Genomic DNA, 17,547 nt, shown 5'->3' with positions numbered 1-17,547 from the left:
CGGCCGCAAACTTTCACAAAGCGGCGTGTCCGGCCTCATCAATCTCCATTAATAATAGTTGGTTGGGCCGCGGGGGGCGGGCGGGGGTCCCGGGCCGGCCGGCCGGGCCGCTGGGAACGGGCTCTGCGGAGGGAGCGGAGCCGGGCGCGGCAGCGGCGGGCGGAGGGAGGAAGTGAAGCGTAATTTGAGGAAGATGGATGAGTCCGGAGGGCGACACCCCCAGCCCGCCCGCTCGCCCGCCCCCTCCCTCCTTATGAGAGAGAGGGAGCGCGGCGCCGGAGCCACACTGCGCCGAGCCCGCGCCCCGCCGCCACCTCGGCCGGGAGCCTGGGAGCGAGCCCTGCGTGTCCACGCGGGGCGCCCGAGCCGCGGGGCGCACCGCGGCGCCCAGAGGGCAGCGCCCCGGGGCGGCCGTAGCTCCGGGCACGATGCAGAGAGCTGGAGGCGGGGGTGCCCCCGGGGGCAGCAGCGGGGGCAGTGGTGGGGGCCCGGGCACTGCCTTCTCCATCGACTCCCTGATCGGGCCGCCGCCGCCTCGCTCCGGCCACTTGCTCTACACCGGCTATCCCATGTTCATGCCCTACCGGCCGCTAGTGCTGCCGCAGGCGCTGGCCCCTGCACCGCTGCCTGCTGGCCTCCCGCCTCTCGCCCCACTAGCCTCCTTTGCCGGCCGCCTTACCAACACCTTCTGTGCGGGACTGGGCCAGGCCGTGCCCTCGATGGTGGCGCTGACCACCGCGCTGCCCAGCTTCGCGGAGCCGCCCGACGCCTTCTACGGGCCCCAGGAGCTCGCCGCTGCCGCTGCCGCCACTGCCGCCCGAAACAACCCTGAGCCGGGCGGCCGTCGCCCGGAGGGTGGGCTGGAAGCCGACGAGTTGCTGCCCACCCGGGAGAAAGTGGCAGAGCCCCCACCGCCCCCGCCTCCGCACTTCTCAGAGACTTTCCCAAGTCTGCCGGGTAAGTGCTGGGCCGACCAGGGCGCCGGGCGGGAGGCTCGTTCACTGGGAAATCCCAGACAGCAGCCTGCTCAGAATCTCAGCACCTGCCTGGAGCCCTGGAATCCCAGACCCCCAGATGTCGGGTTCTGCAGAACCACCTCCAATTCTGTTCCAAACACGGCACCTCTAGATCCCAGAACCGCTGCCCTGCTCTGTCTTCCAGAGTGCCTGAAGCCGCACCAAAGACTTCCCAGTACTCCCTTCCAAATTAGTACCTTTCCTCCCAGCATTCTAGTCCTCAAGCCTTGGCTCCCACTTCCCTGAGATTTTAAGAATCCCTTCATTTTTCTCCTCTGCGTAGCATAGAGACGCTGCAAGTGTGGGATTCCTGGGGACACTTAGCAAGACCATAGGGTGAAGGTACACTGGGGCAGCTGTCAATTCAGAAAGGGGAAGGCAGTTCTGGCTCCTGAGAAGCTTGTATTGACCCCAAATAGGCTCTGTGAATGCAGGGGCAAAGGGAGGGTCTTAAAGCAGTGGTGACCACGGTGGTGACCTGTCTTTGCCTTAGTAGTAGAGATCACTTCTGAACTGGCGTATTTAGAGATCAGCCTTGAAGAACTGAGTAGGGGGCCTAAGGGAACATTAGCTAGCAGGGGGCCTAGCACCTGCTGTACCAGGACTGACCCGGAGGTCAAGATGGAGGCTAAAGGCTGGGCTGGGTTGGGCGTGGCACAAATGCCTGGAGTCAAGAATGTAGCTAAGATTCTGGAACCAGTGAGATTCAGCCAAGAGATAATTCAGGGGAAGATGCTCTCTCAATAGAGGCAGGGTGTATTAAACCGAACCCTGTTCAGAATCAAGCTACCCGGAGCCCTCCTGACCTCCCTAATCGATCCTCAACCCCTAGGTGCCAGAAAAGCTTTCCCGTACCCAGGGGCAGACCCAGGTGTGGTGAGATCCAGAGCTTACACAATTTAGTGGACTCTGTTTAAGAAAAACAGGCTGCATGCAAGTGTGGGGTTCCTGAAGCTTAAACTTCTTTAGCACCAGGATAAATCCACCTCTGCTTAACCATTCGTCACATCAGCTTAGCAGGTAACAGTGACCCAGGGAGGCCTGGGGGCTGACTCTAGGAGAGGCAAGGAGGAGATCCAAGAGTCCTTTTGTCCTTTGCCAGGAGAAGACAGTTCCCGGTGATATGTTTCTGGGCCCTTCCTTGAAATTGTCCGAAGGTCTAACCACTTTCAGACCCCAAGTGCTGCTACAGGGCCTGTCTTCCTCCCCTTTTCCCCTTCAGCCCTGGGCATTTTGGCTTTGAGGATTCTGCTGTTGTTTTCGTACCTGGTTGGGCCAGGGGGATCCAGTGGCTAAAGTCTGAGCAGCATCTCCTAAGGAGGATCAAAAGGAAATGACAGAGCAGCAACTGGAAAGTGGGAGGAAACGTCCACGAGAGGAGAGGGCCCGGAGCGGAGGGGAGGAGGAGCAGCTGGCAGGATGGGCAGAAGAACAGATCAGTAGGATTTTCAGAATAATAGTCCTAAGGCAGAAAAGAGCAAGGCAGACCATCAGAGGGATGGCTTGGGGGCAATAGGAGCTGGAGGAGCAAGCAGACACCTGAGGAAGAGACGAGCTGAGGGGGAGCAGAAAGGGAGACATGCTAGGGGAGGAGCTGGGGAGGAATATGCCTAAACCATGGGAGAACTTGTCCTACTCTTTCATGTTCCCCTCAGTTGTTTCTTTTGACCCATTTGTAGAATGAAGGCTCTTTTCTGAAGCAGGTAGAATATTGGCTGTAAAATCAGATAGTGTAGGGGGGTGTAAGCAGAGGAAAAGAACAGAAGAGAAATACTGAGGAAAGAAGAATAGAGGAAAGGAAGGGCCAACAAGTGCGCACTATCCCCAGATTATCCAAAGGGAAAATATGAGGGAGAAGAGGTCTGCCTACTGGAAGAGAGAGGTATGAAGGATTCCTAGCCTGGGCTAGAGGAAGAGGGAACAGCATCTCTGGATCAGAAATGGTGTGTGAAAGAGTTCTGTTTTGAGAGGCTTGGGAAGGAGCTAAATAAATGTCCTGGTGGGAAACAGGGAAGTGTCAACACTAGGAGTGATTTTGTTAAAAGGTTTTTTTTTTTTTAATACTGGGAGTGATAGTAAACTGGAATTTATATAGAGAGAATAATGAAGGAAAGATCATCATCTAAGGAAGATATTGGAAGCAATCAAAAGACACTTGTTCTTGGAGTAAAGACAAGAATGATGGGAAGGAGAGCTTACAGAGGGAGGATGCTGAGAGACGGTAGAGCAAAGGTAATGGCTCCTACTGGGAAGAGGTACACGTAAAGGGTTTGTCGTGGGGCTTGGGGGGCAGGGCAGGAAGGAGAGATTTCAGAAGAAACAAACAAGGAGGATAGAGACTGGGAGAGCTATCTGCGACCCCCACTTCGTATCATTCTCAGTACAGACTCTCCTGAGTCTTCCTCACCACACCACTCACGCCCACCTGCCCAGGCTTCATTTTTTTTCTCCTGAAGTAGTTGAGAAAAGAAAAAGAAATTCCAGAAATGTTAGACATAAAATCGGTTTGGGGAGTGATGACACATGGCCTGTGCTGAAAATGGTGGGAAAACGAATACTCTATTTTGGAAATTGTATTAGAGTATTTAGCGTGAAATGAGAGTTTTTGCTTGAATAATGGGATTGAAACCTCAACATTAGAAGAGTTTGGAGAAAGAATGCTATCTTTAAAATGACAGAGGAGGAATTACTGTTCTAGTGTGAATGGGTGACATTGGTCTGAAATTATTAATTTATATTTGTTTAATGTTTTACAGTTACTAACGCTGTTAAATGAAATTATAGTGAAGATAGGCCAATCTGGAGAATGATGAATGAAGTTCTTTTTTGTTGGGAATTACTTTTTTTTTTTTTTTTTGAAAATTTGCTTCGAGTTAACATAGACACCACCTGACTACAACTGATGCTGGAGAAAACAACTTGATTCTGACTCAGCTGCAGGGGCAGAAGCTATATTATCAGGCAAAAAGAAATACCACGTACAGAAATAATGGGTAGAAGAGGTACTGAGAATGTTAGATTGAAAATAATTCTGGGTTTAGAATGTGGGGAACAGTGAGGATAATTGGGGAAGGTGTCTTAGTAGAAGTGATAAAAGAGGAGAGAATTTTGAATTCATAGAGAAGATTTAAAAGTATGAATCAGCAGAAGACCCCAGAGTAGTGCTGTCTAGCAAGCCATTTATGTAATTAGAATATTATTAGCCATCTTAAAAAGGTGGAAATAAATAGGTGAAATTAATTTTAATAATATATTTTATTTAAATCATTATGTCCAATACTATTTTAGCATTACTCAATATAAAAAAACTTGAGATCTTTTATATCTTCCTTCCGTATTATCTTTGAAATCCAGTGTATATTTTATACGTTCAGCACATCTCAGTTCAGATTAGCCACGTTTCAAAGGGTCAGTGGCCTCACGTGGGCAGTGGTGACTTGTATTCATCCACATGACAGATCTAGAGAGTCGTAAGAGCAGAGTCACGTGAGAGTGATGGGGAAAAGGAGCTTTGAATTGGGGTGATAGCGAAGTCTTCGATGTATTAGAAGAATGGGGAAAAGACAGCCGTAAAGTCTAAACGAGAGAAGGGAAAGAGAATTCTGCCGTGAGTGAGTGGGGCAGTGGCGACCCTGCGTTGTGTGAAGGTGCCTGTGAACTCTGCCTGGAGTGATCCGAGCTGACTTGAAGATGTGCACATTTCAGCACCGATGGGTAAGGATGTCCCGTGTGCTGGGGGGCGTGATGGAAAGAGCTGTCCATCTGGAGAAATGCAGAAGAAAACTTTAAGCTGGGGGTGCTTAGGGCAATGATTCAGGGAGGAAGGAGTTGGATTACTTGAAAACAAAGACGTAAGAAGTGAAGGATGGTAGACAATCCAAATATAATTGTTGGATGGATGATAAAAATTTAGCGAGAGATTGACGTGAAAGATAATGCCAGTATTGAGCATGGTGAAGAAAACATTTGAAAAGAAAACATTGAGATGATATAGGAAAGAGAATGTGATGGAATGAACCCGGGAGATGGCAGTGTAGTAAACATTATTTTGTTTCATTATTTTTATTTTATTTTTATTTACTTATTTGTCAGAGAAAGAGGGAGACAGCACAAGCAGGGGGAGCAGCAGGCAGAGGGAGAAGCAGCCTCCCCGCTGAGCAAGGAGCCCAATGCTGGACTGGATCCCAGGACCCTGGGATCATGACCTGAGCCACCCAGGTGTCCCTAGTGAACATTATTTTTAAAAACTAAAAAGAAAAAAAAACCTAATTTTTTAAAACAATTTTATCTTAGAGTGAGCAGGGGGAGGGGCAGAGGGAGAGGGAGAGAATCTCAAGCAAATTCCCACTGAGCACAGAGCCCGACATGGGGCTCGATCCCAGGACCCTGAGATCATAATCTGAGCTGAAACCAAGAGTTGGATGCTTAACTGACTGAGTCACACAGGCGCCCCAAAATTTGCTAATTTCTGAACAGAGATTGGCAGTAATGATGGAAATCATGCAAGGAGACTTGGGAAACTTCCTAGGAGCATGATATTTGAGGGCTGATTGCTATAAGCTAAGCACTCAATTATAGCGGGAGAACATTTTAGATGACCATCGATTAATTTTTGAATAGGTACCCATTATGACCGTCAAGATGTATTTACTGATGAGAGAAAAACAGGAAATAATAATGTGGCACAGAATCAGAGACTTCTGTTGTTAGAAACAGGAGGGGAATTTTACTTGGAAGTGATGGAGACCCGTGTTTTCCTAGAAATGTTGAGGAAAAGCACACAGTGGGAGTGTTTGCTCCATTGGCATTTATAGAAAGGCACATGTTGCTTTAACTTAATGTGATTGAAAGAACATTTATCGAGGAGTCGAGGAGTCGTGACACACGGGCTGAGGTGCCAGCTTTGTCACTTAGCTGCGAAACCTTGGCAAATTGCTTCCTTCAATTCAGGGAACGTTTACTGAGTGTCTGTTACGGACTTAGCATATTCAAGACACTATGGGAGACTCAAAGTCTTACAACTTCTCTAGGCTTCAGTGTCCTCATCTGTAACATAAAGGTTTTGATTCAGATTATTTTTAATATTTGCGTCAATTCCATAAAATAAAAGCTTGTTTTTCTAGCTTCGATGTTTAAAGTAGGGTTCTAACATGGATTTCATGGACCTCTTATAAAAGGATCTGTTCATTATGAGTGGGGGAAAATTATATCTTTATTTTTATGAACTTCTAACTAAAATTTGGCATTTTCTTCAGTTATGAGTGTAGGCCAGAAACCATAGTAGTTTCAGCAGTAACAGATTTGTGTCACCAACAGAAATCATAGATATTTTCTTATAAATTTATAGACTTTGGAGGCATCTTGTTTAATGAATTAACAAAGAAACATGATTATAACACAAATTCATTTTTAAATATCTGAAAACTGCAATTTTATATAGTTGCCTTCTAATGTAATCCTGTACATTTTATGTTATATACCCTAACCGCATTATTCTGAGAAGGGGTTGTATCAGACTGCCAAGGAGTTCATGGCACAAAAAAGGTTAAGAACCCCTAGTTGATGGGGCGCCTGGGTGGCACAGCGGTTAAGCGTCTGCCTTTGGCTCAGGGCATGATCCTGGCGATCTGGGATCGAGCCCCACGTCAGGCTCTTCCGCTATGAGCCTGCTTCTTCCTCTCCCACTCCCCCTGCTTGTGTTCCCTCTCTCGCTGGCTGTCTCTATCTCTGTCGAATAAATAAATAAAATCTTTAAAAAAAAAAAGAACCCCTAGTTGAGAGACAGAAATCCCAGAAATGGTAAGAAAATTATATCTGAAGCATCGGAATGGGATACTGAGGTACCTTATACCACAGTGAAGGTAACACTTGGGAGGGTTGAATAGAGAAGGGAGATCTCTACAGTGGCAAATGGAAATGTGGAGATAAATATTTAGATGATTAGGGGGATAATTCTTAGAGTGCTGGGCATAACTAGTCTATACTGGGAGTAATGGGAGCAAGGCAGTAATTGAAATAACGAGGGGAATATTTTAATTGGAAAGGAGGAACATGGCATGATGAACAAAGTGCTTTGCAACGAGAGTAATGTTACGATGGGAAGCTATAGGCAGGAATTTGCCTCGGAAGTAATCAGGAAAGAAGGATCTTTGCCTTAAAGCTGGGAATGAGGAAGTAGAAATGAGAGCATGGTGGAGCGGATGGACAAAAAGAGGGAAACTTAAATAGGAACGATGACAAGGAAAGAGTTTGCTGGGAGAGAATTTTTATCTAGAGGGAGCAGGAAAAAAAGCCCCATGCTGTGGGGTAAGAGAGAAGCCCTGGTTCCAAACCAGTGTAAAGGACAGAGCTCTCGATGCCAGTGGTGGTGCCCCTGGCTACACTCGTCATGACGGCGAGCAAAGCGGTCTGGGTTGGCAGCAGCGCGGAAGAGTTTTTCAATACGGGAGAAATACGGGAGCAAAGTGTCAGCGTCACGTGGAAGAAATACTGGTGTGCTAACTGGGAGAAACAACTTAGGGGGACGAGATGCTTGAATTTGGTGTGATAGGACGCAACTCCCACAAGGTGAATGAAGTTGTCATAGGAAGTGGTTGTGAAGCAGTGTCTTCATTCCCTTCCCACCGTGGATGGGAAAGCAGTGACCTTCAAGTGGCGAACTGAGAATCTGTGTTAGAAGCAACGGGCTGCAGGGACTCCCAGAGACTAGGATGCGAAAACTGAGGATGGGAGAAACAGAAAGATACTTCTGAACTAGGGGTAATGGGAGATGGATTTCTTGACTGGATTGAGGAAATGGTGTTACAATGGAAGTCTGTATTGGGAGCAATGGGAAGAGAAGGGAGGAAGAGGAAATTATCCTAAGAGCGAAGGTAAGAAGCCCTTTGGGCTGGAGTGAGTGACAGCTATTCTCCGCGATGGGCACACACGGGGAGTACGGGATTGAGGGATGCTGGCCACACCTCTCTGTAGCTTAACTTCCTCATCAGTACCATTAGCGGTTTGGTTTAGATGATCTCCAGTCACTTCCAGCTCTACGATTCAGTTTTATCTGTAAGGATACCTCTATTAATGAATTGTTTCCTTTTAAAAAAAAGCATCCTGAGCAAAGGGATTGGGGGAAATTCTCTACTTCCCAGTGCTGAATTGTCGTGGCAGCCAAAGAGGAGGTGGGCTGGGATATGTGTATCTTGAGGCGAAATCAGGTCTGGGCTTCAGGACAGAAAAGGCTTCGTCATCTGGGATCGGGGAGGGGTGACTTGAGCTATGGCTGTGTACATTTGTCATATTAAATGAGAGAAACATTTCATGAAGGTGAGCGATCGTACTGAGGCCAAAAAGATTGGGGATCAATTGTGCCTGACGCCCTGGTGGGGAAGGAAGCCGTGCCCATCAGGGAGTGAGAAAAGGAAAAGTTGTGGAATCAGTCCCTGGCCTTCTCTATTATTTCTTCATCTGGTACGGTATTTGTGACAGGGGACATGGGAATTCAGTGTTCACAAAAGAGATGGGGTGCGGCGCGGAGGAACGAGCATGGGCTTTGGATACAGATCTTGACGCTACTCTTTTTTTGTGAGAGAAATATCAACAGCAAAACCCTAACGTCTGCAGTCACAGCTTGCTCACAAGCAGAATAGGGCAACAATACTTAGCTCACGGAGTTAAGGATTAAGTGAGAAGGTGCTTGTCAAGCATCCTAAAGTAATCAGTGTGCAAGAAATTCCTGGTATTGTCCTTGTACTGGAAATGGATGGGGAGCGTGCCTGGGAATTAAGTTGGGGAAGACTTCTTTATTAAGAACTGGCTAGGATAGGTGACACTCTGTATGACAAGGAGAGATACCTCTGGGAGTAATGATAGAAATAGCACTGTATTCTGCGAGGTGTTTCTGGGGGGAAGGCCAGAAGAGAACCAGTGTATGCATCTCATAAGAGCAGATTTCACGTTTTTTCTTTGGCTCTTTCTCCCTCCTTTGGTTTCTCTGTCTCGCATTTCAACATTCTCTGTGGATCCCAAGACTACCGAAGCCCTTCTGTGTCCCACTGGGGCCTGTTCTTCTTTTCTTTACATTGTATATATAAAAAAACACCTCTCCTTTCTTCGCCACAATTCCTATTCTCTCATATATCTGATCTCAGCTTGATGTTAGGAGCAAAGCTACTGGATTAAAATAATTCATACTCAGATGGATTAAGGAGATTTTTAAAAAAGATTTATTTATTGATTTGAGACAGAGAGTGGGATGTGGGGGTAAGGGAGAAGGAGAGAAGCAGACTCCCTACTGAGCGTGGAGCCCTATGAAGGGCTGGATTTTTTTTTTTTTTTTTAAGATTTTATTCACTTGACACGTAGAGAGATAGTGAGAGAGAGAGCACAGGCAGGGGGAGCCGCAGGCAAAGGGAGAAGCAGGCTCCCCACCGAGCCAGGAGCCAGATGTGGGGCTTGATCCCAGGACCCTGGGATCATGACCTGAGCCAAAGGCAGATGCCCAATTGACTGAACCACTCAGGTGCCCCAACGTGGCTGGATCTTATGACCCCGAGATCATAACTTGAGCCGAAGTCAAGAATCAGGTGCTTAACCGACTGAGCCACCCAGGTGCTCCAAGGAGATTTTTTAAAAGTCCAAGTGAATTTCAAGCTGGTGGAATATTCGGTGGTGGTATTATGAATACTTTCAGGTAACGTGGAGACATTATTTGGGATGGGCGAGCTGTGGGAGTGAGGTGGAGAGACTCACTTCCCCTGGAGCCATGTGATCATTGTCACTTCCAATTACAGCATTGGATGTAGAACTCTTTGGTTTGCAAGTGACAGTAGCTCAACTCCAGTTTAAGCTAAAATGGGCATTTATTGATTCACGTGACTCTAAGTACAGGAGGTGCGTGGATCCAGAAATGCAAGCCGTATTGCTAGATCTTTCTTTCCTTTCAACCCGGCTCCTCTCTCTTCCTTTGCCTCGTTCTCTCCTTAAGAGAAGTAAGGAAGGGCACAAACATAAGCAGCTCTAATTTTTTATGATCCCAGTGGAGACCCCAGTGGATTCTAGCATACACAAAATTCTAGGGTGACTGATTAACTAGCTTGAGTCCAGTCTCCAGGGAGATGGGCGAGATGGGATGTTAGGATTGGTCAGATGCAGGTCACGTGCCTACGTTGTCATGAAGGTGGGGAAGTGTGATGGACAGTCCCACTGTCCTGGGTGGTTGATGAGAAGCAGTGCCCAAAGGAAGGGGGTGTTGTTAGTGGACAAAAGGAGGAAGGGATGCTGGGCAGACAAAGCAAACCCCGAACAGACGTCTACCTCGAGCAGAAAGAGGGCAGGGATGTATCTTAGCTCCTTTCAGTATCGGGGAGGAAAGCCTTCTCTCCGGCTGGAGAAGTGGCCCTGGGGTGATGGAAGGGACACCGGGAGAGGAGCTCTGAAGAGAGCTCTGTAATGAGGAAGGTGGAGAGAGATGAAGACGGTAGAAAAGTGTCTGTTCCTCGGTGACGCTGATTCCTGCACGGGAAAGACTGCACTTGGCGGGGGGGTGACACATTTGTAAACTAGAAGCTAGGAAAAAAAAAAGGATATTAAACCAAAACTGTTTCCAGAGTTTGGCAATGGTATTTTTAAAACGAGAAAATGCATTTCTAAATAAAAGGAACGCTGACTGGTAAGATTACATCATACAAACCAATAATGACAGAAAAAAAAATTGATCTGATAGGAATTTTGTCTTGGGGAAATGACAGGACAAACAGCCTATTCAAGGTAAATTTGGTGGGTGGGGCCTCTCCTACGGTAATTTTAAGAGCCTTCTCTGAGTGTCTAAGGGGAGGTATTAATGATCAGGCTGGGGCTCTGGAGTGATCAGTGAAAGGGATGGGGTCTGGACTGAAACTGGGTAGCAGGGTTATTTATCTGATGAGGCATCTGGGCATTTTCTTGGAGCGGGAGGGGAAAGGATAGAAGGAGCATTGGTTGGAGATTTCAGAGACCAAGTTTCTAGACATTAATCTATCTCTAGCTGTGTGACTTAGGAGAATCATTTAATCTTTCGGAAACTCAGTTTTTTCACCTGAGATAAGGTTACCAACCTTCCATTAGTACTACTAATAGGTCTACTCGATTTCAGTGAGTTGCTTCAAGGTAAATAATAAGTGTGAAAATGTTTTGGAATGTCGAAGGTAACAAGGGTGCCCTTGGCAACGGTAGGCTTGCTCCGTCATGAGGGGAGCTCTGAGTGGTGGGGAAATTGCCCTGAACCTGTCATGAAGGTCGGAGGGGTTCTGGATTGCAATGGTGTAGAGAAAATTCCCATGTCAATTTGCAGTAAGGAATGCTGAAGGGTCATAGGAAGAGTGGAGAGAGAGAACGTGAAAATGAATGTTCCTTATTGCACCTGAAGTTATAGGGAGGAGGAGTAGCGTGAAATTAACGGGGGCGAGTGAAACACAAATGGAAAGTGAGCTAATTGCTGTAAATGATGGGAGAAACTACTGTCTCCGGAAAGAACAGAGAAATAATTCTGTCCTGGGCATCATGATGAAGTTCTAGAGTGGTGGTAAATGTACCTCTTTTTGAGGGATGACCTGGGTTTCTTTCCACCTTTTGACCTCACCCATTTTTTTTTAAAGATTTTACTTACTTATTTGACAGAGAGAGAGAGCACAAGCGGGGGGTGGGGGGAGCAGCAGAGGGAGGAGGAGAAGCAGACTCCCTGCTAAGCAAGGAGCCTGATGCGGGACTCAGTCCCAGTGTGCTGGGATCATGACCCGAGCCGAAGGCAGACTTCTAACCAACTGATCACCCAGGTGCCCCCCACTCAATTGTTTCTGTATTCAGGAAGCTGAGTAGTTGACCCAGGATGATCAGAAGGAGACTGACTGTCCTGACAGTAGTTGGGGGAGTGTGAGGAAGAGAAGTCAGAACTGAGTGTAATGGGGGAGAGACTTCTCTTCAGCGAATAATAAAGGCTGTTGATTTTATAGAAGCTAAAACAGAAGAGGGTGGATGAGGGGCAGCAGAGGCGCTCTGTCTGGGGGTCTAAAGCGGTTTTCCACTTTCCATAGCTGGGGGTCTAAAGTGGTTTTCCACTTTCCAGCACCACAACTCAGGCCCACCATTCTTGGCGACCACAGCTGTGGACTCCCCCTCGAGATAGTGCAAATCTGGTGCTATTTATCTGTTCTCCTGGAGAATACCGACCATGGATTCTTTGGCCCTTGATCTCTTCCCTCCCTGACCAGATCCATTCACAAGATGGGCTTTTCTATATCTCTGGTCTGCTTCCCTTCCTCTTGGAATCAAGACCCCATGCAAGTATGTCCCCGGAGCCTGAGTACTGCTCTCTGGAGGTGGGAAGAATGCCCCTGGTATGGGCTTGACAAATAATCACGGTTCAAACCTTGTGATTTCTGGTTCTTAAGATAATAGCATCCACTACGAGAATTCACAAGAACTCTAGATGTTTCCTAATAACCGGTCTGCCCTATAGTCATTCCCCCTGGATAGACACCACACTTCTTTCAGACTTAGACTTACACGTAAGGAACAAGCTGAAAACTCAATATACTCTTATATTACCAATAATCTCATTTTCGTATACAACAGAACCTTTCTATCTGTTTGGCCTACCTATGGACATAGTCAAATTGTTTCCAATTTAAACATTTTCCTTTTGCTAAAATTATTCTCATTAGAATTGTTTCTCATGTAAAATTTTTTGGAGAAGCCTCATTTTATGGATCAAGGTTTTGGGTTTTGTTTTTTTCTCATATCAACCAATTATAGCATCTGCAATTAGTCATTTACTTCTATGGACATTATATCTACCAAGTCCAATTATTCACGTAGCTTGCGCTTAGTTTTTAGCTAACCCATAAGAAAATAGTAAGCCACTTCAGGATCCTATGTTGTTAAGAACCGGGCTGCTCTGTGGCCTATCCGAGTCCACTGAATCGCTTTCCTTCACTCTGGGTATGGACTGCACCTTCAAGTGCCCGTCTTGGTGGAGCAAAGAGCGTGTGGCAGGGTGAAGATGTTTTGCTTTGCTCCAACTGCAGCAGTGTTTTGGAGGAAGAAAGGTAGGGGGTATGATTTTCTTTTTTCTTTTTTCTATCCCTTCTCTAAGCTTTCCAGCCCCTTCAGCTTCTCTGACTCATCATTTCATTCTCTGGCCACTATGTCTGCCCCACTTGTCTCCTGTCCCAGTCCTCTTTCTGCCTGCTTTGGCCCTTTCTTTCCCACATCGCAGTGTCACTCACTGCCCCAGACCCTGTCCTTTGAGAGCGGAGCTGTATTTCCCCCTCCTGGCTGCTTTCTCGTATTGCCCCACCCCCACCTCCTTCCAAGAGTTGCCGATCAGGGGCCTCAAAGTCAGGATTATAAAGGCTCAGAGAGAAACTCTTGCCCTGCCGTTCAGCATCCCACCGGGATCAAGTAACCAAGAGAGGTTGTGAACCTGTGCCCCTTGTACGGCTTTCAAAGCAGCACTGAGGGAGGTCTGCTTACGTGGGCTTGATTTTATGGAATCTGTCTGAAGACAGAGGGAGGGATGATATGATCTCGGGAGGGCCCTGCCAGATCAAGGAACCTGGGAGCCTCCCCTCAATCATCATCAGTTTAGATTTATTGGACACCCCCTGGGCGCTTGTAACTGTGCTAAATGATTTCATCCTTCAAGCCCTGAAATCCAGCGTCTGCCTTTTTACCAGCTGTTTAGAATATTGTAATATTGGGCTGAGTTTTTACAAGCTTTCATTATGCTTTTTGTTATTATGTACTACAAACCAGGTTTTAAAATTGAAAGAGGATTTAGTAAGGATGTGAAGGATTTTCCCTTATTTCTTTGAGCATAAGATTCTATAGATCCCCACTGCAGACGGTTTCTCTCCAGCTAATGTGAGATCAGAAGGCATACTGAGAAGTGGGTAGGATAATACTCATGGAGAGAATGTCTTCTGGGCACTGGATGGGGTCGGGCTGCGGGGAATATCTTAGGAGAGGCTTGGGAAAGGAAGAACAGAGGTGGAGACGGGGGGAGGGGGAGAAAGTGCTTGGGAATAGTTTTTTATTTAGTCAACAAGTATTTATTGAGTGCCTACTCTGTGCAGATAATTTTCTAGATGCTGAAGATACAGCAGTGAAAAGGTATATTACAAATCCCTACCTTCATGAAGCTTATATTCTAATAGGAAAAGACAGCCAATAAAATAAATGAATAAAGTTGGTGACATGTATTATAGAAACAAAGCAGAAACCGAAGATAGGAGTACTGAAAGTTTTCATTTTAAAAAGACGTACCAAGGGAACGTCTCCTTGGTAAAGGACCCGAAGGAGACAGGAAATGAGCGAGTGCAAAAATCTAGGTAGAGAGTATAGTATTCTGAACAGAGGAATCATCTGGGGGATGGGCCATGGGGTAGGCAGGGGAGGGGAGGGGAGGACAGGAGCAGGGAAACCAGTTTGGAGAACAGGTTGATGAACCAGGCAGATACGATGCTGACTGGGACTTGTCGCATGCAGGGGACGCGGTGTGAAGGGCGGGCTCTGGGAGTGGACACGGGTTGAGAGAGGAACAAGGCTTGATTTGAACAAAAAGAAGGACGGAATTACCACTAACCGAGCTGGGAAGGCCATGGGTACAGACAGCGGAGAGCTCGTTTGGGAGGGAGGTCAGGAGTTCTGTTTGGGACGTGTTAGGTCTGAGTTCTGTGGAAATGGAAAACAGTGTGGGGAGGAGCCGTTAATGAAGAAGAGAACCCAGGATGTGACTCTTGCAGAAAACAACATGGATTTGGCCAGAATGAGGTCTGGGAGGAAGCGTGGGACATATGGCAAGGAGCAACCTCTGTAGATGGACCAAGGGACAGACGGATGGACGGATGGATGTGAGGCTGGTGCTCGAGAAGCCCGGGAAGCTGCTAGAGGGAACAGAGAGTGCTCACTGAGGAAAAGCAATGAGTAGGAGTAACATAGGTAGGCTGGGTGAGCCCACACGAGCGTGCGCCACGTGGAGTTTGAAATTAGATAAAGAATGAAGCCCTAAAGGAAGAAAGGGCAGGGGCTGGGGATAAAAATCCCCTCGAGGTATGAGAGGCTGCGTGTGATGGAGGTGGGTGATCTGGACGTGGGCCGAGAAGTCTGGCCTCTAAGGAAGGTGTAAACATGGCTCTCCAGGTGCAGCTTGATCGCATCAGGGAAGGGAAGGGAACTCCGGGGATGGGCAAGGTACTGGGCTGGTCCTGGAGACCCCGGAGACGCTCCTTCTGGAGCACAGGCAGGCGGGGAGGGTGCTGGAAGGTGTTCAGTCACACACCCTGCTTCTCTTATAAAGCATTTATCTGTTCCCTGAAGTTCTTTTACTTCGGGTCATGGTCTCAACCTCAGAGTTTATGAGCGTCTGTGGGATGTGTGGTGGTTACAGACAGATGCACTTCCGCCCTTATGAAACCCCAACCCCTTTACCCGTGAGCTCGGTGTTAAAGAGCTGACTAGTTAGTGTCCAGGTTACCCACTTCTTGTTCTCTTTCCTATTGGTTGGTTTTCTTCTTTTTGTTTCGCTGTGTATTGGCCCTTTGGGCAGAAAACAAAGCAGTTTTACAACTCAACTACTGAAAACATTTGCTGTTATTTGCCGTTCTGACAAAACTGTCCTTGGGTGGGATTAAAACCAACGATTGAATTAACTATTAGAGTTGCGTATGGATTTAAGACACTTGATCTGGCTATAATTATAAATAATCAGGCGTCTACCAAATGAGTCAAAATTCCCCCTTTTACCATTTTCCTCTCTACATCTTCCCTTGTTGCACTTCTTTCTCCTCTCCCACATTCCCTCCAGTTCCTCCCGCTGACGTCAAGCTCAGGGTCTCAGGATTCGGGACCTGAGCAGAAAGCAGCTGTTTGTGCCGCTCTGGCGTCCTTGGTGGGGAAGGATGATGTCATTTCACAGTTGAGGAGGAGGGCAGGGACTGAAAGGGGCCTGGGAGAGCTGAGCAACGGGAAGCAGCTCTGGCCACAGACAAGGGGGCCTGTGGCAGGGAGGGCTCCCCCTTCTGGGCTGGCCGCGCTGGTCGAGGAGAACTAGAAGTGGGGGTAAGGACACCTCCCAAATCCCTTGATAACATTTCTTGGGCCCAGGTTTGGGGTGGGGGGTTTGATGAGGATGGGGAATAGATGACTTCCGTTTCCATCTGGAAATGAGATTCTAAGATTCTAGATCCAGGGAAGAAGGGAAGTGGGGAGACAGAGCAGAGCTCAACCCCGGGGCAGGTGAGGATCCCTAGGAGAGTAACAGGCTGGCATGTGATCGCCCCATCTACCCCACAGAAGCGCTTCCTCCCCCACGCCGCCTCCTACCTAGAGCAACGGAAAGGCTCCCGAGCCAGCGCCACACTGCTTCACTCTGGGCCCTGTGCCGTCTGGATTTGGAGGGGTGGCAAATGAGTGAAAAGCCCTTGGCCTGGGTTTGGAGAAAGCTGGGAAGGCAGTGGGTAGGGAGACTGAGGTGAGGCGGCGGCGGTGAAGTTGAGGGGCCCTGGTCCTGGGAATGGCGTTCCTTTGATGTATACTTATTGGCCCCCCCCCCCCCCCCCACTGTAGTGAAATCTGTGCTGGTTAATACCTTTCTTTCCATCTCTTTGTCTTCCCTGAACCTCTTCCCCACCCCCTATCCTGGATGTGCTGTCTCCCCTCCTCCCCATCTCATCCCTTCCTTGTCTCTGTCTCCCTGCTGCCATTCTGTCCGCACCTGGCCACGGCTCCGCGTGCCTCCTCCAACCTGCCTGCCTCTTCCTCGCCTGCTCCTCCCGTCCGTTGGTTCTCACTCCCCACAGCAGAGGGGAAAGTGTACAGCTCAGATGAGGAGAAGCTGGAGGCACCAGCAGGAGACCCAGCAGGCAGCGAACAGGAGGAAGAGGGCTCAGGCGGTGACAGCGAAGACGACGGTTTCCTGGACAGTTCTGCAGGGGGCCCCGGGGCTCTCCTGGGACCTAAACCGAAGCTAAAGGGAAGCCTGGGGACTGGAGCGGAGGAGGGGGCACCGGTGGCAGCGGGAGTCACAGCTCCTGGGGGCAAAAGCCGACGGCGCCGTACAGCATTTACCAGTGAGCAGCTTTTGGAGTTGGAGAAGGAGTTTCATTGCAAGAAATACCTGAGCTTGACAGAGCGCTCCCAGATCGCCCACGCCCTCAAGCTCAGTGAGGTGCAGGTCAAGATCTGGTTTCAGAATCGGCGGGCCAAGTGGAAGCGTATCAAAGCTGGCAATGTGAGCAGCCGTTCTGGGGAGCCCGTAAGAAACCCCAAGATCGTCGTACCCATACCTGTGCATGTCAACAGGTTTGCCGTACGGAGCCAGCACCAACAGATGGAGCAGGGGGCCCGGCCCTGAAGGGGCTCCCAAGGACCTCGGAAGCAACAGGATCTGTTTCCGTGCCCGCTCTGAGACTGGGTCAGGGTTCTGTGGACCAGAGGGGCTACCCCGGTGATCCTGCCTGGGGAGGGGGCTCAGGCGGCAACCAACGTCCGTGCTAGGGGTGCTCTC

At 48.4% G+C, this 17,547-nt stretch overlaps 1 protein-coding gene across 1 annotated transcript; it reads left to right on the top strand.

Annotated features, from left to right (window-relative positions):
• The first annotated feature begins 428 nt into the window (after positions 1–428).
• GBX1 (gastrulation brain homeobox 1) lies at positions 429–17,394 on the top strand. The gene is made up of 2 exons (XM_026479171.3): positions 429–957; positions 16,841–17,394. Exons 1-2 carry the CDS (start codon positions 429–431, stop codon positions 17,392–17,394), a joined length of 1,083 nt encoding a protein of 360 aa, XP_026334956.1.
• Positions 17,395–17,547: the final 153 nt, after the last annotated feature.

The sequence above is a fragment of the Ursus arctos genome, unplaced genomic scaffold (assembly GCF_023065955.2).
Source record: "Ursus arctos isolate Adak ecotype North America unplaced genomic scaffold, UrsArc2.0 scaffold_3, whole genome shotgun sequence".
NCBI lineage: Eukaryota > Metazoa > Chordata > Mammalia > Carnivora > Ursidae > Ursus > Ursus arctos.
This window is presented reverse-complemented; position numbering and strand designations above follow the sequence as displayed.

Excerpts from the sequence above, each read along its gene's own strand:
- GBX1 (XM_026479171.3), top strand. The coding sequence starts at position 429 with ATGCAGAGAGCTGGAGGCGGGGGTGCCCCCGGGGGCAGCAGCGGGGGC. Across the intron at positions 958-16,840 it reads GACTTTCCCAAGTCTGCCGG|CAGAGGGGAAAGTGTACAGC; the intron begins GTAAGTGCTGGG and ends CACTCCCCACAG.